This window comes from Salmo salar, chromosome ssa06, assembly GCF_905237065.1.
Source record: "Salmo salar chromosome ssa06, Ssal_v3.1, whole genome shotgun sequence".
Lineage (NCBI taxonomy): Eukaryota > Metazoa > Chordata > Actinopteri > Salmoniformes > Salmonidae > Salmo > Salmo salar.
In genome coordinates this window covers 28,498,710-28,523,990 of record NC_059447.1, presented here as the reverse complement: position 1 = coordinate 28,523,990, position 25,281 = coordinate 28,498,710, and the positions used below count along the sequence as shown (strand labels likewise).

The window sequence follows — 25,281 nt, the reverse complement described above, 5'->3', positions numbered from 1 at the left end:
CGCCAGAGGTAGCCTGACTGCCATTAGGTACCGAAGAGATCCTAAGACCCCTTGTGAGACCTTATGCTGGTGCGGTTGGCCCTGGGTTCCTCCTAATGCAAGACAATGCTAGACCTCATGTGGCTGGAGTGTGTCAGCAGTTCCTGCAAGAGGAAGGCATTGATGCTATGGACTGGCCCGCCCGTTCCCCAGACCTGAATCCAATTGAGCACATCTGGGACATCATGTCTCGCTCCATCCACCAATGCCACGTTGCACCACAGACTGTCCAGGAGTTGGCGGATGCTTTAGTCCAGGTCTGGGAGGAGATCCCTCAGGAGACCATCCGCCACCTCATCAGGAGCATGCCCAGGCGTTGTAGGGAGGTCATACAGGCACGTGCAGGCCACACACACTACTGAGCCTCATTTTGACTTGTTTTAAGGACATTACATCAAAGTTGGATCAGCCTGTAGTGTGGTTTTCCACTTTAATTTTGGGTGTGACTCCAAATCCAGACCTCCATGGGTTGATAAATTGGATTTCCATTGATTATTTATGTGTGATTTTGTTGTCAGCACATTCAACTATGTAAAGAAAAAAGTATTTAATAAGATTATTTCTTTCATTCAGATCTAGGATCTGTTATTTTAGTGTTCCCTTTATTTTTTTGAGCAGTGTATATCGCTCTCTCGCTCGCTCTCTCGTTATATATATCGCTCGCTCGCTCGCTCTCTCGCTCGCTCTCTCGTTATATATATCGCTCGCTCGCTCTCTCGTTATATATATCGCTCGCTCTCTCGTTATATAGCTCGCTCGCTCTCTCGTTATATAGCTCGCTCGCTCGTTATATAGCTCGCTCTCTCGTTATATCGCTCGCTCGCTCGTTATATAGCTCGCTCGCTCGCTCTCTCTCGTTATTTCGCTCGCTCGCTCTCTCTCGTTATTTCTCTCTCTTTCTCTCTTTCATGGCCATATGGTCCCGTCCTGCCTCTGAGAGGGTGGAATAGCCCCAGAGCCCAGCAGACATCTCTTCCCTCTCTCCTGGTATTTGTTCTCCATCTCTTATCCTCTCCTGTGGCCCCCTTCCCTTTCCTATTCTCTCTCCCTCCCCTGGCCCCTCATCTTTCCCCCTCAGGCAGAGATGTAGAACAGGGTGTGTGGTAGAGAGGAGACATGTACCAGTGTGAATTGGTGCCAGCTGAAAGCCCTCTTTCTGTCTGCTCCTTAGGCAGTTATTTAAACACCACACCAGCGAACTGGCTGGGTGTCATGTAGGGGAGTGCCAGAACAATCCCGGCCATCCTTTCTAGCCATCTTTTTTCTCTTCCCTCTTGTTATCTCTCGCTCTCTTGTTATCACTCGCTCTCTTGTTATCGCTCACTCTCTTGTTATCGCTCGCTCTCTTGTTATCTCGCGCCCGTGATCTCGCGCCCGTGATCTTGCGCCCGTTATAATCTTCTTCCCTCTGTCCATCTCTGCCAAAGCTCCAGACACCTGCAGGTATTTAATGAGAAGATAGTTCCCATTAAAGGTTCTGTGCTGGCTGTCACGAGGTGCTCTGAGAGGAGGAGTGAAGGAAAGGCGAGGTCCCTTCAGAGGAGGAGAGAGGGTGGGAGGGGGCGGAGGAGGAGAGAGTGAGAGAAAAGGACATGTGGATGACAGGAAAAAGGGGAGATGATGGGCAGAATTGGATGGATAGGAGAAATGTGCAGGCAGACAGATTAATGGGTTGGTATGTGGGGGAGAAGTGTCTTTACTTTCCTCACTTCTCTAATGAGACACCCTGGTAAATGGCTGGTCTCTCTCTCTCTCATCTCTGACAGGGCTCATACTAACCTCACTCACCAAGGTCACAGTTTAAATACACTGTATGGATCTAGTTTTAAAGCAGTGTACTGTATGGATCTTTAGCTCCGGTCCTGGAGAACTGTGTGCAGGATTTTGTTCCAAAACCAGCTGGGATGAAGCAAAACCTGCACACCAGTAGTTCTCAAGGACCGTAGTTTTCCACCCCTTACATACATGAGTTGGAGAACTTCCTCATAAAACGTACTGTATCTCTGCCTAAGGGGTTTTGCTTACTGTTAAGTGTGGCTAGCTCTATTCAGAAAGTTGAACAGAAGTGTCTTTCGGATACTCAGTCATCCTAAATTGGTAAGTCAGTGGTCCACCTTTAGGCAGACCGAGGTAGTGTCAGAGAGCATCGGTTGGTGGGCATGATTGGCTTGTTTCAGGTAGCCTCCATCTTTTTCACCCACTCTGTCACCTCAGGGAGTGAATGAACCACTGAAGGGTTTTCTCATTCTACCCCAGCATAACTCTTACTTCATAACAGTGATGATACAATAGTGCTTCTAGTCTCATCCTAACCACCCTACAGCCTCTTTGTATCCAGAGCTTTCTTTCTATCTTTCTCTCTCTCCTCCATATCGTTTCTCTCCTCTTTATCTCCACTGTCTCCTCCCAGGGAGTGTGTGAATAAATGAGGTGGGTGCTGATGTTCAGCTGTTTCCTCCTCTTACTCCTGCTCTTTCTTTCTCTCTCTCTCTCTCTCTCTCTCTCTTGGTCACCCCCCCTTCTTTCTCCTGGCTGTCTGGCTGTCTGTGGGTAAGCACTTTGCCGGGTGACAGCGCCCATCCTTCACAGGGCCCTGCCATATGCTACGCTGCTGTCAGAGGAGACTGCTGCAGATGCTCCAGCTGCTCTCTTCACCCCTATCTACCTCCCTACACACCTCCCTTTCTCGCCTCACACACCTCCCCAAAACTGAGACGGGGAGATGTGTAGAGGCTCAGTGAGACTGAGACACAAAGTGAGAGACTTGGTTAGGGAGGGTAGACAGAGAAAGAATGGGATGAATGGAAGATGGGTGTAAGAGGGTGGAAATAGTTTGAGAGAAGATGTGACAGGGTTTGGAGTAGGCTTGGGCAGTATCCAGATTTTCATATTGTCATATCGCCCTTCTCATATACCAGGATTTACGGTATAACTGGCATAGCACACAAGGTGGGTGCTAAAAACACATGAAAAGCCCATTGGGCCTGTATTACCAGAATGCTAACAAAATTAGCACAAACTACTATAATAGTGAAATCACATAGCTAAATGCTAATGGACAAAAAACGAACAAACTAATTGCAAAGACTGGCAAATCCAGCTCATAAAGTTATACAAGCATAGCTACTAGCTACCGGATATCATTTTCGATCTGTATGGACATTTACAAGCGAAAGTGAACAAGATAAATTGTGCAAATGAACAAAGTTGTGATGCTTGCTTTTCTGAAGGAAGAGCAGCATGTGTACATGGACCAGATGGGAGAAGAATGGAGGGGGGGAAAAACACTAGTCGGAAGCACAGGGGAAAAATAGCTCATCCAGAGATCTTTGACTTCTGTCAGAAAGCCATACTAAGATATCTGATGGAAAACATTGAGTAGTGAATTGTATTAAGTGTAACTTCATCACCTCATGTGCGCTGCACAACAGAGACTCACTGATAGATATAGAATGCTGTGGACTCACCACATGGCTTTACCCGTTGTGCTGTCTATAAACAAACACGTGACTGGCTCAAGTGTTCTGGGGAATTACGATAAGCTTCATCATTTAAAATGTGACAGGTGAAATGAAGAAAGCAATCTGCTTTATCTCCTAACGTATTGCACAAGTGGACTGCAGGTAACAACTTAAAAAGTAGCTACAAATATGAACCTTTATTGAGAAAGTTTGAATAAATATTTTTGAATATTGGAAGAACCATCCCGTGGCTTTTTCCAAATACACCGTTATACGATATACCGCCCAAGCCTAGTTTGGAGTAGGGAGAGAGCGAGGGTAAAATGGTGAAGAAAGGAGTTGGCGACAGAGAGAGAAATAAAGCAAGATGACACTTGAGAGAAAGAACGAGGGTTAGAGACCCAGTAACTGAGATGGACAGATGAATAGTGATAGATGGAGAGAAGGTGAGAGAGGAGAAAAGTGCCTTTTGTTTCATGTTGATCCTCATCTGATCCTCATGGGGCGGCAGGTAGCCTAGTGGTTAGAACGTTGGACCAGTAACCGGAAGGTTGCAAGATCGAATCCCCGAGCTGACAAGGTAAAAATGTGTCGTTCTGCCCCTGAACAAGGCAGTTAACCCACTGTTCCTAGGTGTCATTGAAAGTAAGAATTTGTTCTTAACTGACTTGCCGAGTTAAATAAAGGTAAAAATAAAATAAAATCTACTGGGTTTTCACCATTTCGCTGTGTCCTCAACGTTGACCTCAAGTGTATCTGTTCCTAGTTGGGTTAGGCGGTATCCAGATTTGCATACCTTCATACCGTGCTTGTGCCTTCCCAGGATAGGCGGTCTTACTGGTAGTGCACACAAGGGGTGCATTTTGTTAGCGTACCAGAATGCTAACAGGTACAAAAGAAGACCCATAGCGGTTAAGTAAACGCTAACGAGCGCTAAGACCAACAACCCAGCTCATACAAGTTTGCAAGTATCTCAAAACACACAAAACAAATATTAGTCAGCAGGGATCTTAATCCAGGAGAGGATTATCTCTTCTGTTACAAGAAGCTTGATATTTCAAGCTAACGTTAGCTGTTTAGCAAAACCTAGCTGGAGAGAATTTGTCACATCTTAGATAATTAACTTAATAGTTATAAGATATATAGCTGGCAAACATTAGTAGTGAATATCATACAAGTGTAACTTGATCACCTTCAGTTGCGCTGCAAGGAGTGACTGGCCTTAAGAAGCTCCCGTTTTGCTCATTGTGCTTCTTTGTAAATAAACACACGTGACAGCTGTTTTGGAGAACAAGTACTGCTAAGCTTCATAATTAAAAGTAATGTAACAGTCAAAATAATGAATGTAATCTGCTTCGTCTATTACCTAGTGCACAAGTTGACTGCATGTATTTATATCAAATGTACAAATATTCATATTTGCTTAAAACGGTATTATCGTACGAGGGTATTTCAAAACCTTAATTTCTAGGCCACCTCGTTCAGGTTGAGAACAAGTTACACCTTGACGCAACAACATCAACAGATCTTTAAACCCAATCAAAAAGCCCCTTTAGTTGTTCTTATACAGAAGGAAGCACCCAGTAGCGGTCTTCCTCCCGTGCTCCTCCAGATCGCTTGCTTCAGGCGCTGTTAAATCAGGCCTCCGTCTCAAAGCTATCAGTTTAGTGTCTCTGATCTTCCAGCAGAGAAAACACAGCTACTTTCAAGGGACCTGAATGGCTGGCCTGCCTGTTTTCCTGCATCCGTGTGTCTGCGTTGGTCTGTCTGCACTTCTCTCTGCCACCCAGGCAGTTGTTTGTCTCTGTGGAAGAACAAACCTGGCGAGACAACAGTAACACATGGCTCTGAAACAATGGGAAACTGGCTGCTGTGGCTCCGGTCCGCTCTCTCTCTCGTGCGCGTCGTTCACCAGCTTGACTTCAAATCATGCATGAAATATGCCTCTGCCACCGTCTCTGTGTCGATCCACTCAAAAACGTCTGTGGCGGTCGGGTGCAGGTGCAGGCTGGTCTGCTGAAATACCAACTGTAGATCTAGTCCAGTACCCTGGTGTGAATGGTGTCTCCACGGACTCAATGGAATGCTCATCAGTAGTGTTAACTGTCACTCACCATCTAATAAAGTAGGGGAATAATTTGGCTCATCCACTATGAAGCTTTAATGGGTTGCCAGCAGGGTTGACTGGTATGTTTTGCCCCAGTTAAGCACCTAGATTTAAGTCATTTGGTTTAATGTATGCATGTGTGAGTGTGGGCTTTTAGAAGTGTGTGGCCTTATTTTGGGGATTGCTGATACCTCTGAGGAAAGTATGTTTATAAAGACACTGTGTTTGCATTCAATATAGTTTGTGTGTGTCTTGAGCAGCACTGTTTACTCTGGTTGACTGGAGAGCGGCTTGGAGAGAGCGGAGGAAGGGCCAGTCATGCATTATAAAAAGCTGCTGATGAGTTCTGCGCTCGGGGGTTCAGACGACAAGTTTAAAAGATCACACACCTATTAAGGCAGAGCTGAGGAAAGGTGTGCGTGCGTACGAGACCCAGTCAGCTCTGGATTGATCAGAGAAAAGTCTCATATTGAACATAAGACACAGTGGAGGGAAAAGAAAGTGTTCCATAACTTAATGAACTTGATTTGCAAATTGTTTCAGGACCATTTCACGCATGGCATACTGTAAATCTATAAACCGACACGTAGAGGAGTAAAAGAGACTGACGCATAAATGAATGAATCTTCTGGGCTCTGAGGTTCCATAGCAACTGTCTGGTCTGCTGAGATCAAGAGGGCTGCTGTGAGTCATTAATAAAGAAACCAGCAGGTCAGGGGTTAAGGCCATTAATGAACATCGCCACCATAATGATTCAGTAATAAACGGCCTTGCTGACGAGGATGATGGTGATGATTGTTGAACATGCTGGTGATGAAGATGATGACAGGAGAACATGACTGAGGGGTGAAGACAGAGAGTAGTTCGGTCAGTGTGTGTAAATAGAAGCTAGCTGCAGAGCTACAGCAAAGTGTTGTTTCCACCTGGTTAGTTGATGGAATAATGGGCCAGGTTAGCCAGTGTGATTAGCCTAGCGTGGCTAGCCGTGCCATACAGCGGCTGAGTGCACCACCATGCTTATTGGTTTATTTATACCAACAGACGCACATGAAACAGAAACACTCCCGTCTGTATTTGCCACTATAGATACTTAGTGCGGCCCAATTGGCACCCTATTCCCTACAGTCAAAAGCTGAGCACTATATAGGGAATAGGGCGCTATTTGAGACGCGGCCATACAGAGTGCATTTCAACAGACCCAGTGCTGTCTGTGTTGACTTACATGTTATCTCCCTCTTACTCAGTCTCCAGTTTACCTCTTTTAATCTGCCTCCTATACTGTCTTCTTTCTCCTTCTCTCTCTCATCTCAATCTTCATGTCTCCTCCACACATGTCCGTTTCTCCCAGTCTTTGTATGAGTTGCTAATCAATGTCTTATGAGTGCCTTGTGAGTACTCTTGAGTGAATGTGTGTGTAGGTCTGTGTAGGGGTGTGTGTGGAGATGGATGTACATCATTCATACTAAAGTCCCCCTGGAGTGTGATTTATGGAGCCAGCTGTGGGTACCAGACTGTGCCACACACACAGGGATACACAATACTCATGGTCACAATGCTCTCCTCTCAACAGCACCATTTTCTTTGTACTGTGCCCCTGTAATGTCATCACAGGAAATGAGCTTGTGTTTATGAGAGTCTATTCCCTCCATGGGATCCTATACCCTCCTATTATTTCTCTCTGTCTGTCACCCTGTCCTGCCTTTTTTATCCCAGTCTTTTATTCTCCATGTCTAACCCTCCCGCCCTGTCTTTCTCTCCACCCCAGGCTAACACTTACACCTCCATCAGGAGCAAACAAGGGTCCTTGACATTCAATTTCCTGCTTGCCACACACTTTTTCATTGTGTGTTTTTCTCCCCTTTCGTCTCTGCCTGAGTCAGATGGGCAGACAGAGGGACGGGCGGACAGAGGAACGGAGAGAGGAAAGACAGAGAGGGGGACAGGGAGGGTGTTTTTCATGGGGGACAGCCTCCATCCCTCCCTGTCTGAACAGACCAGTAGCAAGGTCACCTTACTGGGATGCATTTGGGAGTTTCAGTGGCCATGACACAGCTTTTTCTGGGAACAGTTTTAGTGGAAATGAAACATATTTTTCCGGGAATCGTTTCAGTGTCTTTAGGAATGCTGCTTCAAAATGTTTGGATTCTTCTTGGAAATTGTTGGGCAATGTTTGGTTCTTTACTTCTGTGGTTTTAAAGGTTGCTGATAACCTAATAGGAGTGTGTCTGTGTGGACGTGTTTAACTATACTTGTGGGGACCAGAAGTCCCCACAAGAACAGTAAACGAACAAAAACTGGGGACATTTTGTTAGTCCCCACAAGGTCAAATGCTATTTCTAGGGGGTTAAGGTTAGAATTAGGGTTAAGGTTAGGAGGGGAAATAGGATCTTGAATGTTACTACATTTGGTGTCCCAACAAGGTTAGTTGTACAAGACTGTGTGAGGTGCACGCGGTCCTGTAGTGAGATAAATTAGTATGTTCGATGTTGTCTTGAACAGGTGGCTAAGCCAGCATGGAGAATATATATATACACACACACACCCTAATGATTAATAGACTGAGTCAAGTCCCTGTCTTGTTTGTGAGTGGATGTGGTAAATGAGCAGAGCACACCGTTAATTCTTGGAGGTGTGTGTTTGCATGGCAGCTTTATTTAACGGTTGATATATTGATTGGTGTGGCAGAGATCATCTGTTAATGGCTGGTCTTCCTGTATATGATTTAATGTGTGTTGTCTGATTTGTCCATTAGAAGGTGTAAGGTGATAGACGGTCTAATACCACTGATGTCTGTCTGTTGGTTACTGTAATGTATACAGTGTGAGTAGACTGACTGATCTTCCCTTTCTCCGTCTTTCTTTCTTTGTCTTTTTCTTTATTTACTTTTCTCATTCTTTTTCTCTCTTTCTCATTTTCTCTCTCGTCTCCTGTCTCTCCGTCTAACTCTCCCTCCCTGTAGGTGAGTGTGGTGCAGGACTCTGTGAACATCTCAGGACAGAACACTATGAACATGGTGAAGGTGCCAGACTGCAGGCTGGCCGATGAGCTGGGAGGGCTGTGGGAACACTCCCGCTTCACTGACTGCTCCCTGTGTGTGGCGGGACAGGAGTTCCAGGCACACAAAGCCATCCTGGCAGGTAAGACTACTTTTGTCTCACACGCCACGCACGTGCATACTGACCACACAGAACACCGGACCGACTTCTTACAGATATTGACACATCAATGACAGAAACACAGACTATGGGCTCTGTTGTAACAAACCTAACACAATGTTAAATCTTAGCGCTGGTGGTAGCGTAGTACAATTTTCACAACCAGAATTATGGCCACTGTAGCTGGCAGTGGAGCGAAAGGTCTGGACTTATAAAACACGTTGTGGGTGTGTCGAGGCTTGGCCCCACACTGACCAATCGGAACGTGCTCCATGGCTAAATATGTAGTTGCTTTAAGTTGTTTATTTATGTGTAGCGTTGTCACCAACTCCAATTCCAATATTAGTCCCTTATAGCCTAGTTCGTTAAATATCCTTCCCCATATTTGCTAAATATTTTCAACATATTTGCATTCCACATTGTTTTAATTGCATTGCTTTAATATGGAAATACATGATTAAACATAGGCTATAGCATTCACACTGATATAGGGGCTAGGCCTACTGTAAATTGCAGTGTGGTCATGCCAAACATAGTCAATAAGCAAGACTAAATTCACTAAGCTATCAATGAGGCCTAAAAAGAAAGTGTATAATTGTAATAACTAAACAGCTGGGCCTCCTGAGTGGTGCAGCGGTCTAAGGCACTGCATCACAGTGTTGCGGCGTCACTACAGCCTGGGGTTTGATCCCAGGCTGTCACAACCGGCCGTCCCATAGTGGGGCGCACAATTGGCCCAGCGTTGTCCGGGTTAGGGGAGGGTTTGGCCGGGGCGGCTTTACTTGGCTCATTGCACTCTTGCCACTCCTTGTGGCGGGCCAGGCGCCTCCAGGCGTCAGTTGAATGGTGTTTCCTCCGACACATTGGTGCGGCTGGCTTCCGGGTTAAGCGAGCAGGTGTTAAGAAGCGTGGCTTGGCGGGTCATGTTTCGGAGGACGCATGACTCGACCTTTGCCTCTCGTGAGCCCGTTGGGGAGTTGCAGCAATGAGACAAGATCGTAATTGGATTGCAATTGGATATCACGAAATTGGGGAGAAGAAGGGGGTGAAATTACAACAAAAAGAACAATAAAAAAATAAATACTAAACAGCAACTTGTTCTACATAAGCTATGTTTACATTTTGAGTTGAAGGCACCATAATTGCTCCACGTGGGCATATAATACAGAGAATAGGGTTTTACAAACATCCATACTTTTTAAAGGAGCTGGATAAAGATCCAAAATAGAGGGCGAATGTCCACTCACTGTTATACTACTCGTAAATGTAATGTTTTATAAACATAATGGTACCATCTCACAGATCATATTTGCACTTCTACAGTTGGGGTCTCAACTTACTGTTGTGAGTTAGAATAGTAGAACACACAAGGTGCAATTTCTAAATGTGTTTATCAGCAGTTAAAGAAATGTGAGTTATAGATCTGTCATTCTCATTGAAAGCAAGTCTAAGAAGCGGTAGATCTGTTCAATGTACACTTTCTATGCTACCTGTTCATAAGTTTGTTTTTGTGTCTCTTACTTTTGGTTTTGTACAATAGCATTAAACAGCTGAAAATACATAATTTTTTTGTTATTGAAAATATATTTCAGTGTTTTAGATGTTCCAATAATTCTCTACACTGCTTGTTTTGTCACAAACTGAAATCAGGCGAACTATTAGAATTTTACCAGACAGGATATGGCGGAGTGATTTCTGCATATTGCACCTTTAAAACTGCAACATTTTCTCTGCACCCCATGGCAAAATGTGTACAATTGCAAAAAATTAACTGTAAAACGTAAAAACATGACCTTCTACTGTCAACAGGGGGGGGGGGGCAACCAAAATGTTCTACTCGCAGACCCTCAAGCAACCGTGGCCCCTCATAAGTTTAGATTTTTGGGTACCCCCCAGCCCCATCCCTGCCATAAACCCATAGATGGTGACTCTTTCAAATAAGTTTGTTTTTAAGCAAAAAAACAGCAATATTTCTAAACCGGATCGGGTCAGATGCATGATATCATAAATCACATCTCTCGTTCCATGAGCGTAAGGCAATGTGTGCACACGTAGACTTAGGGCTCTTGGGCCGGAGGCATGGATGTTTGTCCTATCCATTGAATATAGTTCATTAAATAGTACGCACTAACCATACAATAGGCCTAGTTAAAACAAACATAGCCTATGTATTTTTTGATATTGGCTTCAACATGGAAATATTTATCTACACACATTGCGCTAACAGCCATGGACATTGCCCAAACATTATAATAAGATAAGTCTACCATCGCTGTTGATATGGCCGGTTAGTGACTTTGCCACGTAAAATGTAAACAAATCAACAGGCTACGTGCGGATTCAGCACCAAGGACAGCGATCGGAATTTCCGTAATTTGACATTTAGGTTCAGATAAAAGTGGAAGATGGATTTTTTTGGGGTCAAAATGATAAAGGAATAAATACAAGCAGTCTATTGTAATAACTTAATGTTCCTAAACTGACTTCCTACAGTCACTGACACCTTTCATTCCATGGGCATCGCACAAAGGCCTAATGAGTCCAAACTTTTCACAGTAGCTGCATGGATAAAAATGTCCAATATAAAGAAAAAACGTTAATGTTTGACTGTTTTTGATGCTCATATTATTTTTTATAAAACATTGCTTATAGGCTACTGATTATGCTACTCTGAGCCTCCACTGACCAAATCAATGCTATAACCAATTGCATTACCACAAAATCCAGCTTTTGGTGAGTCTTAAATATCACCAGAAGCGCTGCTTGAAATTGGGACATTGGCACACGTATTTAAGGACACCCCAAATATTTCCACCCATCCCACCGCACCGCCCCTCCCACCGCACCGCCCCTCCCACCGCACAGCGAGCTGATATAAGACAGGTAAATTACCAACCCTTGCGCCAGGGTTGGAAAATAGTGGAGTGCTGGCTTTTAGAAGTTGACATTGCCAAAGAGCAGGCTGTTAATGGCAGCTGCAAATATAGCCCCGTGACTGAGTATCTGACTGAAACTTTAAGGAACTCTCCCTGTGGAGAATGGGAATGGCTGTCAATTATCCAGTCATTTTGAGACATTTTAATTGTGTGCTACTGTGGCATTGGGGTCTTCACTCTCTCTCTCCACCCTCTCATCTGGCTGTCTGCACCTCCCTCTCTCCTTTTCTCCTTCTCCCTCGCTTCCTCCGCTACCTGGTTAGGTGACACCCACTCCCCTCATTGTTCTCCCTCTCTACCACCGTTCCTGTGACAACTCTCCGGGCCGTTAATCGCTGTGGAGACGGACAGAGCAGGATCAAAAGGGCTGTGGAGTGTGTGTGTGCTGGCTGAGCGGAACGCTTTAAATTGGCTTCTTATTGGTCATGTGATCTAAAACAGTGTGGTGCTTCTCTCTGTCTACTGCAGAACGAGCTCGGCACTTCATCTCTATAATACCCTCACACAGCTATGGAACAACACTCACAACAAAACAACTCTCAGCTATGGAACAACACTCACAACAAAACAACTCTCAGCTATGGAACAACACTCACAACAAAACAACTCTCAGCTATGGAACAACACTCACAACAAAACAGCTCTCTGCTATGGAACAACAAAACAACAAAACAACTCTCAGCTATGGAACAACACTCACAACAAAACAACTCTCAGCTATGGAACAACACTCACAACAAAACAACTCTCAGCTATGGAACAACACTCACAACAAAACAACTCTCAGCTATGGAACAACACTCACAACAAAACAACTCTCAGCTATGGAACAACACTCACAACAAAACAACTCTCAGCTATGGAACAACACTCACAACAAAACAACTCTCAGCTATGGAACAACACTCACAACTCTCAGCTATGGAACAACACTCACAACTCTCAGCTATGGAACAACACTCACAACTCTCAGCTATGGAACAACAAAACAACTCTCAGCTATGGAACAACCCAACAAAACAACTCTCAGCTATGGAACAACACTCACAACAAAACAACTCTCAGCTATGGAACAACACTCACAACTCTCAGCTATGGAACAACACTCACAACAAAACAACTCTCAGCTATGGAACAACACTCACAACAAAACAACTCTCAGCTATGGAACAACACTCACAACAAAACAACTCTCAGCTATGGAACAACACTCACAACAAAACAACTCTCAGCTATGGAACAACACTCACAACAAAACAACTCTCAGCTATGGAACAACACTCACAACAAAACAACTCTCAGCTATGGAACAACACTCACAACAAAACAACTCTCAGCTATGGAACAACACTCACAACAAAACAACTCTCAGCTATGGAACAACACTCACAACAAAACAACTCTCAGCTATGGAACAACACTCCAGTTGTCCTACTCCCAAGCACACTAGTCTCATACTGTGATAGAGAGGAATCCCATTTCTTTATTAGAACAACACATGCAGACTAGGAAACAATGATGATTTAGAGGGGGGAACTGTCTCCCTGTGGAGAATGGGAATCGCTGTCAATTATTGAGTCATTTTGAGCCGTTTTAATTGTGTGCTGCTGTGGGGTTGGGTTTCTCTATCTCTTTCTCTCTGACAAATCTCTGGTCAAAAATAGTGCACTATATAGGAAATAGGGTGCCATTTGGGGGCACATCCTGTATCTCCTGGTTCATGGCCCTGCTAGTCTTCAGTGAGAACTGGTGCTGCTGGTCAAAGTCATTGAAGATGGCTTCATTAGGCCTTGGGAGTAGCAGTAGCAGGACGCTGTGTACAGGAGGCTGTTCCTTCTTTCCACTGCCCCTGTGGCTGGCAGACAGACAGATGGGAGACACATCAGCCAACTAAACTATTCTTTCTCCATCTCTCTCCCTCCTTCTCTCCCTCCTTCTCTCTCTCCTCCTCTCGCTCTCTCGCATGCTTGCTCTATCAATCTATCCATGTACAAATTACTTCAACTAACCTGTACCCCCTGTATATAGCCTCGGTATGCTACTTTTTATTTGAGTTTATTTAGTAAATATTTTCTTAACTCTATTTCTTGAACTGCATTGTTTGTTAAGGGCTTGTAAGTAAGCATTGTATTCGGCGCATGTGACATACATTTTGATGTGCTCTCTCTACCCCCTCCACCCCTCCAGCCCGATCGCCAGTGTTCAGTGCCATGTTTGAGCATGAGATGGAGGAGAGTAAAAAGGTGAGTGTTGTAGACAGTGTTGTGACCTGAACAGTCCTGTGTCTCAGTGGGGAGGATCTTCACATATCTTTCTCTCTGTTGCATCATCACTAGTTCAGACAGGGATGTGTGTATACAGTTACTGTACCCTTCCAGAATGTTGCCTCTGTCTGCATGGAGTTGGCAGGCTCACTGTAAGATCTGTAACTGTAGGATTTGTGGGAGTTTGACCAAAATAGATCCTTGCTAGGTTTGTGTGTGTGTGTGAGTCCCGTGCCATGGTGGGTCCTGCTCATCTGATAGGGAGGAGGTGAGATTGAACGTCAGTGATTTAGAGGTCGTGTTGGCAGAATATTGATGCGGGCCCTCCTCAAATGGGGAAATTATAAAGCACACAGCGAGGAAATACATCTTAATTGCTATTTAAGTGGGTGTCTTCATCAGGGGGAAGGATGTGCCCCCATATGATAGAGAAAACAGATTCAACAATCTATAGAGGGAGAATGAATGCGTTTGTAAATAAACACAATAACAGCCAAGCCTTGTGCCTGTTTGTGTGTATTGGTAGACTGTGTTGGTAGACCATGAAAGATCACATGTGCACTCTGTACAGCATGAATGTTTTTTTGTTGGTGATAAACAAACACGTGTATGTCTGTGCTAATGTGTAATGGGTTGATTTGTAGTGTGCTGTTTTGTTAGTGTCCAGAGTGTAACATTAATGTGCTATAAGCTGTCTGTATACCCGGCCTGACCCCGCTGAAATACCTCAGGTCGCCGTGACGACGATAAAGCAGCAACATAATTGGTTTACTGCCTTGTTCTGCCTCTCGGAGCGGAGAAAAGGGTTCAGGTTACCGTTACCGTGCCGACGAGCGATAAAGAGCGCTTGCCGTTGGCTGCAGGCACCGTTCGTTGGGAACGAATGCTCCGGATTAATTCCAGGAATCGACTGTGGGGGGAAAAAAATACATCTCAAATGTCGTTTTCAATTTTGGGGTTGAACGTGTTCAGACTGTTTCAGAGGTGCATCTCTGGTTTGGTGTGTGTGTGTGTTTTATGGGTTTAGACATGGTGGGTTTGTGACATGAATGATAAAGTAGATAGTAAAATTAGCTATGCAGAGCAAAAATATAAACGCAGCAATTTTAGAGTTACAGTTCATAAGGAAATCAGTCAATTGAAATAAATTCATTAGGCCCATATCTATGGATTTCACATGATTGGGTAGGGGCGCAGTCATGGGTGGGCCTGGGAGGGCATAGGCCCACCCACTGCGGAGCCAGGCCCAGCAAATCATAATGAGTTTTTCCCCACAAAAGGGCTTTATTACAGATTTACAGACAGACAAACACTCCTCAGCACCCCCTTCCTCTTCCCCCCTGACTGTCCCGCAGGTGAAGAATCCAGATGTGGAGGTCCTGGGCTGGCGTGGTTACATGTGGTCTGCGGTTGTGAGGCCTTTTGGATATATTGCCAAATTCTCAAACGGCATTTAAGGCGGCTTATGGTAGAGAAATGAACATTCAAATCTCTGGCAACAGCTCTGGTGCACATTCTTGCAGCCAGCATGCTAATTGCACACTCTGTCAAAACTTAAAACATCTGTAGCATTGTGCTGTGTGACAAAGCTGCACATTTTAGAGTGGCCTTTATTGTCCCCAGCACAAGGTGCACCTGTGTAATGTTCATGCTATTCAATCAGCTTCTTGATATGCCGCACCGGTCAGGTGGATGGATTATCTTGGCCGAGGAAAAATGCTCACCAACAGGAATGGGATCTTATATTTCAGCTCATGAAACATGGGACCAACACTTCACATGTTGCGTTTATATTTTTGTTCAGTGTAGATAGGTGAAGTTATCTGAAATGAGTTAAGCAGACTGCATCATGGGAAGACTGCTGGAACAGGATCACAGTCAATGGAGTGCTCATAATGGGTCTAATGTTTGGAAGTTGTGGTAATATAGGCTCTGAGCACTGCCCTGGGTCTCTTCTCTCCTCCAGAACCGTGTGGAAATCAATGATGTGGAGCCCGAGGTGTTCAAGGAGATGATGTGCTTCATCTACACGGGCAAAGCCCCCAACCTGGACAAGATGGCTGATGACCTGCTGGCTGCGGCTGACAAGGTTAGTGTGGGTGGAGGAGGAATGAGGTGTGTATATCGTATCTGATATCATATTGTATGGATGAGTGAGTGAGTATATCATATGTTATAATGTTCCCTGGTGTACAGGATGTTATGTTCATGTGTGTGAGGTGTATGTGATGCTATGTACCATATGTAGTGGTCCTGAGTGCAGAATGATGCTAGGTCTTTGTGAGGTGTATATGACTCTAAATAAATGAACTGAATGTTGCAGAATTCAACCTCCATAACTTCCTTGGTTTTCTGTCAACATATTTGAGTAATTGCTAGGACCCCAGATCTGTTGATGCGCGAACACACACACACACACACACACACACACACCCTACATTGTTTGTATTAAGTGCTGCACTTCGCTCCTCAAGGATTCCTTTTGTGACACTCCCTCATCTTAACTCTGCATTCATCCTCTCTCCTCCCATTCATTTCCTTCCCTCTCTTTTCTCATGCAGTGTGTGTGATTTATTTAACGGTGCATGTGTGTAACTCTGTAGGGAGCTGCTGGAATAACTGGAGGCCAAGGCCAGGTCTCACTAAGGTCCTCCTTACCCCTCTGATGCTATACCAGCAGCCTGTCTGGCTACACAATAGTACAGCTCTTATGTAATACACACTCACCTGAATCGCCAGCCTCAGTCCTCCTGGCTGCAGTCTGAAGATTAGCAATGTTGTGGGGCTTTGTGTGTGTGTGGGTACATACACTATATATACAAAGGTATGTGGACACCCCTTCACATTAGTGGATTCGGCTATTTCAGCCGCACCCGTTTCTGACAGGTGTATAAAATCAAGCACACAGCCATGCAATCTCCATATACAAACATTGGCAGTAGAATGGCCTTACTGAAGAGCTCAGTGACTTTCAACGTGGCACCATCATAGGATGCCACCTTTCCAACAAGTCAGTTTGTCAAATTTCTGCCCTACTAGAGCTCCCTTGGTCAAATGTAAGTGTTGTTATTGTGAAGTGGAAAGGTCTAGGAGCAACAACGGCTCAGCTGCAAAGTGGTAGGCCACATAAGCTCATAGAATGGGACCGAGTGCTGAAGCGCGTAGCGCTTAAAAATCGTCTGCTCTCGGTTGCAACACTCACTATCGAGTTCCAAATTGCCTTTGGAACCAACCCAGCATAAGAACTGTTTGTCAGGAGCTTCATGAAATGGGTTTCCATGGCCAAGCAGCCTAGCGTCGTCTGGAGTGGTGTAAAGCTCGCTGCAATTGGACTCTGGAGCAGTGGAAAGCGTTCTCTGGAGTGATGACTCATGCTTCACCATCTTGCAGTCCGACAGACGAATCTGGGTTTGGCGGATGCCAAGAGAACGCTATTTGCCCCAATGCATAGTTTGGTGGAAAAATGGTCTGGGGCTGTTTTTCATGGTTCGGGCTAGGCCCCTTAGTTCCAGTAAAGGGAAATCTTAACTCTACACATTACAATGACATTCTAAATGATTCTGTGCTTCCAAATTTGTGCCAACAGTTTTGGAAAGGCCTTTTCCTGTTTTAGCATGACAATGTCCCCGTGCACAAAGCGAGGTTCATACAGAAATATTTTGTCTATCAGTGTGGAAGAACTTGACTGGCCTGCACAGAGCCCTGACCTCAACCCCATCAAACAACTTTGGGATGAATTGGGACGCCGACTGCGAGCCAGGCCTAATCGCCCAACATCAGTGCCTGATCTCACTAATGCTCTTGTGGCTGAATGGAAGCAAGTCCCTGCACCAATGTTCCAACATCTAGTGGAAAGCCTTCCCAGAAGAGTGGTGGCTGTTAGTCCCCCCTTTGTTGCAATATCTTCATATTAATTCTCATGGTTTTGAAATGAGATGTTTGACGTGCAGGTGTGAATAATTTTGGTCATGTAGTGTATATGTGATGTGCCCATTTGCACGCAAGGACACTGTCAGAAGAATTTTCTATCCCAATGATAATAACTAACAATCAATAAGCTTTGACTAATCCCCAAGGTTTGTAAGACACTGGGTTAAGAATAATTAGGGAAAGACTCAGCTTCTGCAAAAGGTTAGTACAGTTTATTCAGCGAACGTTCTGAAGTCCATAATACAAAGACATTCATTTTATGCTCACTCCCTACTTACGCACATACCTCCACACAAACCGTAGATGTCCTACACACATACATACACACGAACAGTAGATATCCTACACACATACACACGAACAGTAGGTGAGTTGTATCCCTCCCCGGAGTTCTCACCACTGTTAATCACTACCCAGCACTGTCTGTTCCTTTCCCCCGAGATTAGAGGAACCTTGAGTTACTCCCTTTCTTCTCTAAGTTCTCTCACTAGGTCGGGTCAAACAGTCTACTATTTTCTTAGGCACACTCATACACACACACATTTCTCTTCCTCCCGGGTCTCTACTAGACCTTATGGGACTTACGTTTAGTACTTTAATTATTCATTATGCATGCTACATAACTACTAATTACTAATTAGTTACGTTTCAGGGTTGGATTCTTTAATCATTTACCTTTACACCAATTACTCCCTTATCAGACACACTCACCTATCTGTCAATGTGTGGATGGTGGCCAGGCCAATTGTGAGTGACTTTCTGCCCCAGAGTTGTGTGTTTGTCTACACTGTGGGTGGACTGTACCGTGGTGTGTTGAGTTGGACACCCAGGGTTTAACAGGACGTCAGATAAATCACCTTTCAGTGTTTACACACTACCATGATCTCTGCTCTCTCTCCCTGGTTCCCGCGCTCCACCTCCACCACTCACTGTCAACACTCCTTTTCAAACCCTCTCCCTCTCTCTCAAAGTCAAACTAGCTTCATTAACGTGACAGGAGCAATTTGATGTTATTAAATCATTACACAGTCCAGCATTTCCTATTGTAAATAGTGATAGATAGCAAGTACAAATATATTAGTTTTCTCCCCCCCATCTCTTTGTCAGTATGCTCTGGAGAGGCTGAAGGTGATGTGTGAGGATGCTCTATGCACCAGTCTGTCTGTGGAGAACACTGCAGAGATCCTCATCCTGGCAGACCTGCACAGTGCAGACCAACTCAAAACACAGGCTGTGGACTTCATCAACTAGTGAGTGGCACACACACACTGCACCCCTCTCTCATTCTATACTCCTCACTCAAACACACACACACACACTGCACCCCTCTCTCATTCTATATTCCTCACTCAAACACACACACACTGCACCCCTCTCTCATTCTATACTCCTCACTCAAACACATACCGTTACTGTAGCTCTCACTAAATACCTAGCACATACCGTTACTGTAGCTCTCACTAAATACCTAGCACATACCGTTACTGTAGCTCTCACTAAATACCTAGCACATACCGTTACTGTAGCTCTCACTAAATACCTAGCACATACCGGCCGCTACTGTAGCTCTCACTAAATACCTAGCACATACCGTTACTGTAGCTCTCACTAAATACCTAGCACATACCGTTACTGTAGCTCTCACTAAATACCTAGCACATACCGTTACTGTAGCTCTCACTAAATACCTAGCACATACCGTTACTGTAGCTCTCACTAAATACCTAGCACATACCGTTACTGTAGCTCTCACTAAATACCTAGCACATACCGTTACTGTAGCTCTCACTAAATACCTAGCACATACCGTTACTGTAGCTCTCACTAAATACCTAGCACATACCGTTACTGTAGCTCTCACTAAATACCTAGCACATACCGTTACTGTAGCTCTCACTAAATACCTAGAACATACCGTTACTGTAGCTCTCACTAAATACCTAGCACATACCGTTACTGTAGCTCTCACTAAATACCTAGCACATACCGTTACTGTAGCTCTCACTCAGAACATTTTCGCTAAATGCCTAACACAGAAATATCATCATTCATTTTCACTGGGAGCTCGATTACTCTTTTTGGAAATAGTATTCTTCCTCTTCTCAGACCAATTTTATGCCATATTAACAGGGGCAATTTAACAGCAAACATGTTTTGAGAAATCTGAACTTGTATGGCTGGGATATAAAGGTATACTTTGGGATTTCAGAATGAGGCCCTTTATCTACTTCCTCAGTCAGATGAATTCGTGGATACCATTTGTTATAGCTCTGTGTCCAGTATGAAGGAAGTTAGAGGTAGCATGCTAGCAGATAGCCATAAACTTTGAGGCATTGCGCTAACGTTAGTTAGCATTGTCTTGCAAAACTACCTCTATCTTCCTTCATACTGGACACAGAGACGTTAAAATGGTATCCACAATTGTATCTGTCTTTGGGGAAGTAGATAAAGGGCTTCATTGCCAATGTCCCGAAGTATTCCTTTAACTAGAGTGATTCTCTATGACCGAGGCCATACACGGCATGAGGTTGCTCCTCAATGTGCTGGTTGCTTATGATTCGTCAACATTAATGTGAACACGACATTACTGTTCCCTTTAGTCAACACTGACGAAGGCCATCCATTGAACTTGCCATACCAATAAGGGCATTTTAATTATGTGAAGAGGGCCTTGGTCCTCTATATTCTGTACTCTCTTCAGTCCCTTCTCCTGCACACACCCTCTCCCCCGTTATGTTACACTCTGACCCCCCTCTCTCCTACTCTGTCCTCTCTCTCCTACTCCTCTCTCTCTCTCTCTCCTACTCCTCTCTCTCTCTCTCTCTCTCTCTCCTGTGATTCCACTCCTAATCCTGGTCATTAATTGTGGTTATGGGCATTATGACAGTTTAATTTGACTGTGTTGTTGTTGTGGAAATTGACCATGGGAGACTCCAGGTTGCAAGGCGCTATCCACCCTCCTCCCTCGGACAACATCGACAACAACTTAAATCAATAAAGAGGACGAATATAGAAAAGAAACTACACAGTGTAACCAATAAACCCCAGACCTCCCTCCCCCCGCCCTGCAGTCAACACCACTGTTAGCTCCCACCTTTCTTCCACTCGCTCTCCTTCCATTTTCTCCCTCCCTCTCTCCTTCCTTCCCTCCCTCCGCTTCTCCTTCATCTCCCCCTCCCTTCTCTCTCTCCTCTCCGCCCCCTCTCCCCCAGCCCCCTGGGCCTGGCCTGCTCTCCAGCTGTGGCTGCTCTCTCTGTGCCCTTTGTTGGTCTGCTAACCCCAGGCACAGCTCATAGCTCACAGCCCATTGGCCATTAGAGGGAGCAGGGGGTACATGTCCCTACCAGGGAACTGGGTCAGAGGTGGGCTGGATGTCTGGGAGGTATGCTGCTGGACACACACACACACACTTTTATTAACATATACACACACACACACACAAATCACAGAACAAATGTCATTAAAGGCCATGTATGTGTGTGCGTGATAGTACAGCACCCTGAGGGTGTGAGGACGCTGGGGATTCCCACAGGGCCCAGTGATATGCAGTCTGTCAGGCCTGTGTGGAGGATGGAGGGAGGGATGGGATGGAGGGGCCAGTGAGAACAGTGCTAATATCTCTCCTTATCTCTCTCTGCCTCACTCTTTCCTCCTCTCCTTCTGACTTTTCTCTCTTTGTCCCTCCCCCTCTCTCGCCCTTTCTTCTTTCTCCCCCACCTCTGTCTCTCTCTCTGTCTCTCTCTCTAGCCATGCTGCTGAGGTGATGGAGACGTCTGGCTGGAAGTCCATGGTAGCATCCCACCCCCACCTGGTGGCTGAGGCCTATCGCTCCTTGGCCTCGGCCCAGTGCCCCTTCCTTGGACCCCCACGCAAACGCCTCAAACAGTCCTAGTGTCGCTGGATCCCTTGCTCAGCTCTGCTCTGCCCTGGGACCACAGAAGGCCCTACTCTGCTCTCCTCCTCCTCCAGGCCCCCTCCAGAACCTCGAGATGCCCAGATTGATACCAGAGCTCCTCCCTCCCTCCCTCCTCCCTCAGCTGAAAATACAGGGGGGATGGTATGGATTTGGTACAAAGACGATGATAAAAAGGGATGATCCACCCTGATAACTGAATATAGACAGTGACTACCTTGTGTTACCCTGTACACCTGTAGAGAACAGAGTGTTTGGGTATAGGAGGGAGGTAGAAGTTGTAAATAGATTTTTTTTTTTACTTTACTTTTTTTTTAAGGCCTTGTAGCATTGTGTAAAAATCCAAGCTTTATGTATGAAATCAGAAAAACAAACAAAAAAGACAACCAAAAATGGACAAAGAGAAAGTTTTGGGTGATGAAGTGCCACCATGTCCCAGTCATCTTCCCTGAGCAGAGAAGCACCCCTGTAGTTCATGTTTGACATCCATCTTGTACAAAATAACATTTTAAGCATTTTTCTCGCCGAAGGGCGAAAAGGAAGGTGATTTTTGCAAGAAACAAGATGGAGATGAACACGTTTTAATGTTCAAAATGTCCAACCTTTTTCTCTAAGAAAAACGACATACAAAAACATATTATATCAACTGTTTTTACTCTGACCCTTTTCAGGACTACTTTCCTCATTGGTGGAATTAGAACGCACTCCTACATCACTGTCAAAACGCTAACAAATGTTTAGTCTCAACACAAAATACAGATATTTTGGATTGTAAAAGCCTTGTTGTCTTTCAATATCTACTGAGTTGTCATTAGTGTGTGTGGTGACCATGTCTGCCAACGATTGACTGGTTAAACACCCATTTGAAACTGCTGCACTCAGCCGTATTTACATCTCATCCACACATGATCAAAGTCTGTTAAATTCCCTACACACACCTCATCCTACTGTACTGTAAGTGCCAGGGTACGTCTGGTGGTGTATAGCCTTTCCTGTTGGCACTGTCAGTTCTAGTTGTGTTTGACTTGGTCTTAGTGTGCTTCCTGTCTGTGACTACAGATGTAATCTCCTCGGTCCACTGGGCTAATGGTGTGTATTTGAACAGGATTTGTCTCTGTTGACCGAGGTTGTAGCCCAGCAGGACTCCTATCAGCACTCCCATCACCCTGATGTCTCTAGAGAAGCTGTTTCCACACCAGTCTATCAGTCATCATCTGCCAGGTGTCCCAGCCACCTCTGTCCACTAGCTAACACACCGTCCAGACTCTACAGTAGCTACAATTGTGGTCCAAAAAGGCACCCTATTCCATGTTTAGTGCACTACTCGTGACTAGGGCGGCCATTTGGGACACAGCCTACATCTCTTTCAGGATATAATGGTGTGATCCCTGGTATTAGTAGTGTAGTGAGAAGGAGCATGTAGGAGATGGACATCTGAGTGGTCACAGGCAGAGCTAGACTAGTGGGAGGGCAGGGAAAGTGGTCACAGGCAGAGCTAGGCTAGTGGGAGGGCAGGGAAAGTGGTCACAGGCAGAGCTAGGCTAGTGGGAGGGGAGGGAAAGTGGTCACAGGCAGAGCTAGGCTAGTGGGAGGGCAGGGAAAGTGGTCACAGGCAGAGCTAGACTAGTGGGAAGGCAGGGAAAGTGGTCACAGGCAGAGCTAGGCTAGTGGGAGGGCAGGGAAAGTGGTCACAGGCAGAGCTAGGCTAGTGGGATTGGAGGGAAAGTGGTCACAGGCAGAGCTAGACTAGTGGGATTGGAGGGAAAGTGGTCACAGGCAGAGCTAGACTAGTGGGATTGGAGGGAAAGTGGTCACAGGCAGAGCTAGGCTAGTGGGAGGGGAGGGAAAGTGGTCACAGGCAGAGCTAGGCTAGTGGGAGGGGAGGGAAAGTGGTCACAGGCAGAGCTAGGCTAGTGGGAGGGGAGGGAAAGTGGTCACAGGCAGAGCTAGACTAGTGGGATTGGAGGGAAAGTGGTCACAGGCAGAGCTAGACTAGTGGGATTGGAGGGAAAGTGGTCACAGGCAGAGCTAGGCTAGTGGGAGGGGAGGGAAAGTGGTCACAGGCAGAGCTAGGCTAGTGGGAGGGAGGGAAAGTGGTCACAGGCAGAGCTAGGCTAGTGGGAGGGCAGGGAAAGTGGTCACAGGCAGAGCTAGGCTAGTGGGAGGGCAGGGAAAGTGGTCACAGGCAGAGCTAGGCTAGTGGGAGGGCAGGGAAAGTGGTCACAGGCAGAGCTAGGCTAGTGGGAGGGCAGGGAAAGTGGTCACAGGCAGAGCTAGGCTAGTGGGAGGGGAGGGAAAGTGGTCACAGGCAGAGCTAGGCTAGTGGGAGGGCAGGGAAAGTGGTCACAGGCAGAGCTAGGCTAGTGGGAGGGGAGGGAAAGTGGTCACAGGCAGAGCTAGGCTAGTGGGAGGGGAGAGGAAAGTGGTCACAGGCAGAGCTAGGCTAGTGGGATTGGAGGGAAAGTGGTCACAGGCAGAGCTAGACTAGTGGGATTGGAGGGAAAGTGGTCACAGGCAGAGCTAGGCTAGTGGGAGGGGAGGGAAAGTGGTCACAGGCAGAGCTAGGCTAGTGGGAGGGGGGGGAAAGTGGTCACAGGCAGAGCTAGGCTAGTGGGAGGGCAGGGAAAGTGGTCACAGGCAGAGCTAGGCTAGTGGGAGGGGCGCTGTAAGCGGTTTAGACCGTTGGGGAGAGATGGATGGATGGAGGGATAGATGAGGAGAGGCGTTTGCTATTGTCATGCATGCTGTATGTCTGTCGCTCTCTTCTTCCTTCCCCTCCTCCCTCTCCCTCTTTCCCATGCCACCCCATCACTCACTCTCTTTATGGGAGTGAGAGATGAGCCAGCAGGTCAGTGCTGTAAACTGGGTAACAAGCTCTGTGGCTGTCAGCCCGCCACAGCTAAAGAAGAGAAGCCGGCCTTAAGATTGATGTCTACTGCTCCACTCTGCCCTGCAGCAGGAAGAAGTGGGAGGGAGAGAGAGGAAGAGGGGAAAGGGGGGAGGGGGAGGAGGAACATGGGGGAGGGGCAAGGAAGACGGGGGAGGGGAGGAGGTAAGGGGAGGAGGCAAGACGGACGGAGGGAGGTAAGGGGAGGAGGCAAGGCGGGCGGGGGGGAGGGAGGAAGGGGAGGAGGCAAGACGGGCGGGGGGGATGGAAGATGGGGGGAAGACAAGACAGGGAGGGAGGGAAAACGGGTGGAGGGAGGGAAGACGGGGGAGGAAGGGGGGAGGGAGGATGGGGGAAGAGGGGGAAGGGAGGAAGGGGGGAGGGAAGACGGGGGAGAGAGGACCGGGGGGAGACAAGATGGGTGAGGGAGGAAGGGGAGGAGACAAGACGGGGAGGGAGGAAGGGGGGAGACAAGACGGGGGATGGAGGAAGGGGAGGAGACAAGACGGGGGAGGGAGGGTGGGGAGGAGACAAGACGGGGGAGGGAGGAAGGGGAGGAGACAAGACGGGGGAGGGAGGAAGGGGAGGA

At 46.2% G+C, this 25,281-nt stretch overlaps 1 protein-coding gene across 2 annotated transcripts in view; it reads left to right on the top strand.

Annotated features, from left to right (window-relative positions):
- spop (speckle-type POZ protein) overlaps nucleotides 1-22,582 on the top strand; it is a 113,981-nt gene extending 91,399 nt beyond the window's left edge. For both annotated transcript variants that reach the window (XM_045719452.1, NM_001140403.1), the window contains 5 exon segments: nucleotides 8,567-8,744; nucleotides 13,886-13,941; nucleotides 15,929-16,051; nucleotides 19,000-19,142; nucleotides 21,640-22,582. In XM_045719452.1, the coding sequence (XP_045575408.1) occupies nucleotides 8,567-8,744; nucleotides 13,886-13,941; nucleotides 15,929-16,051; nucleotides 19,000-19,142; nucleotides 21,640-21,784 (645 nt within the window). In that variant the 3' untranslated portion in view covers nucleotides 21,785-22,582.
- The last annotated feature ends 2,699 nt before the right edge of the window (nucleotides 22,583-25,281 follow it).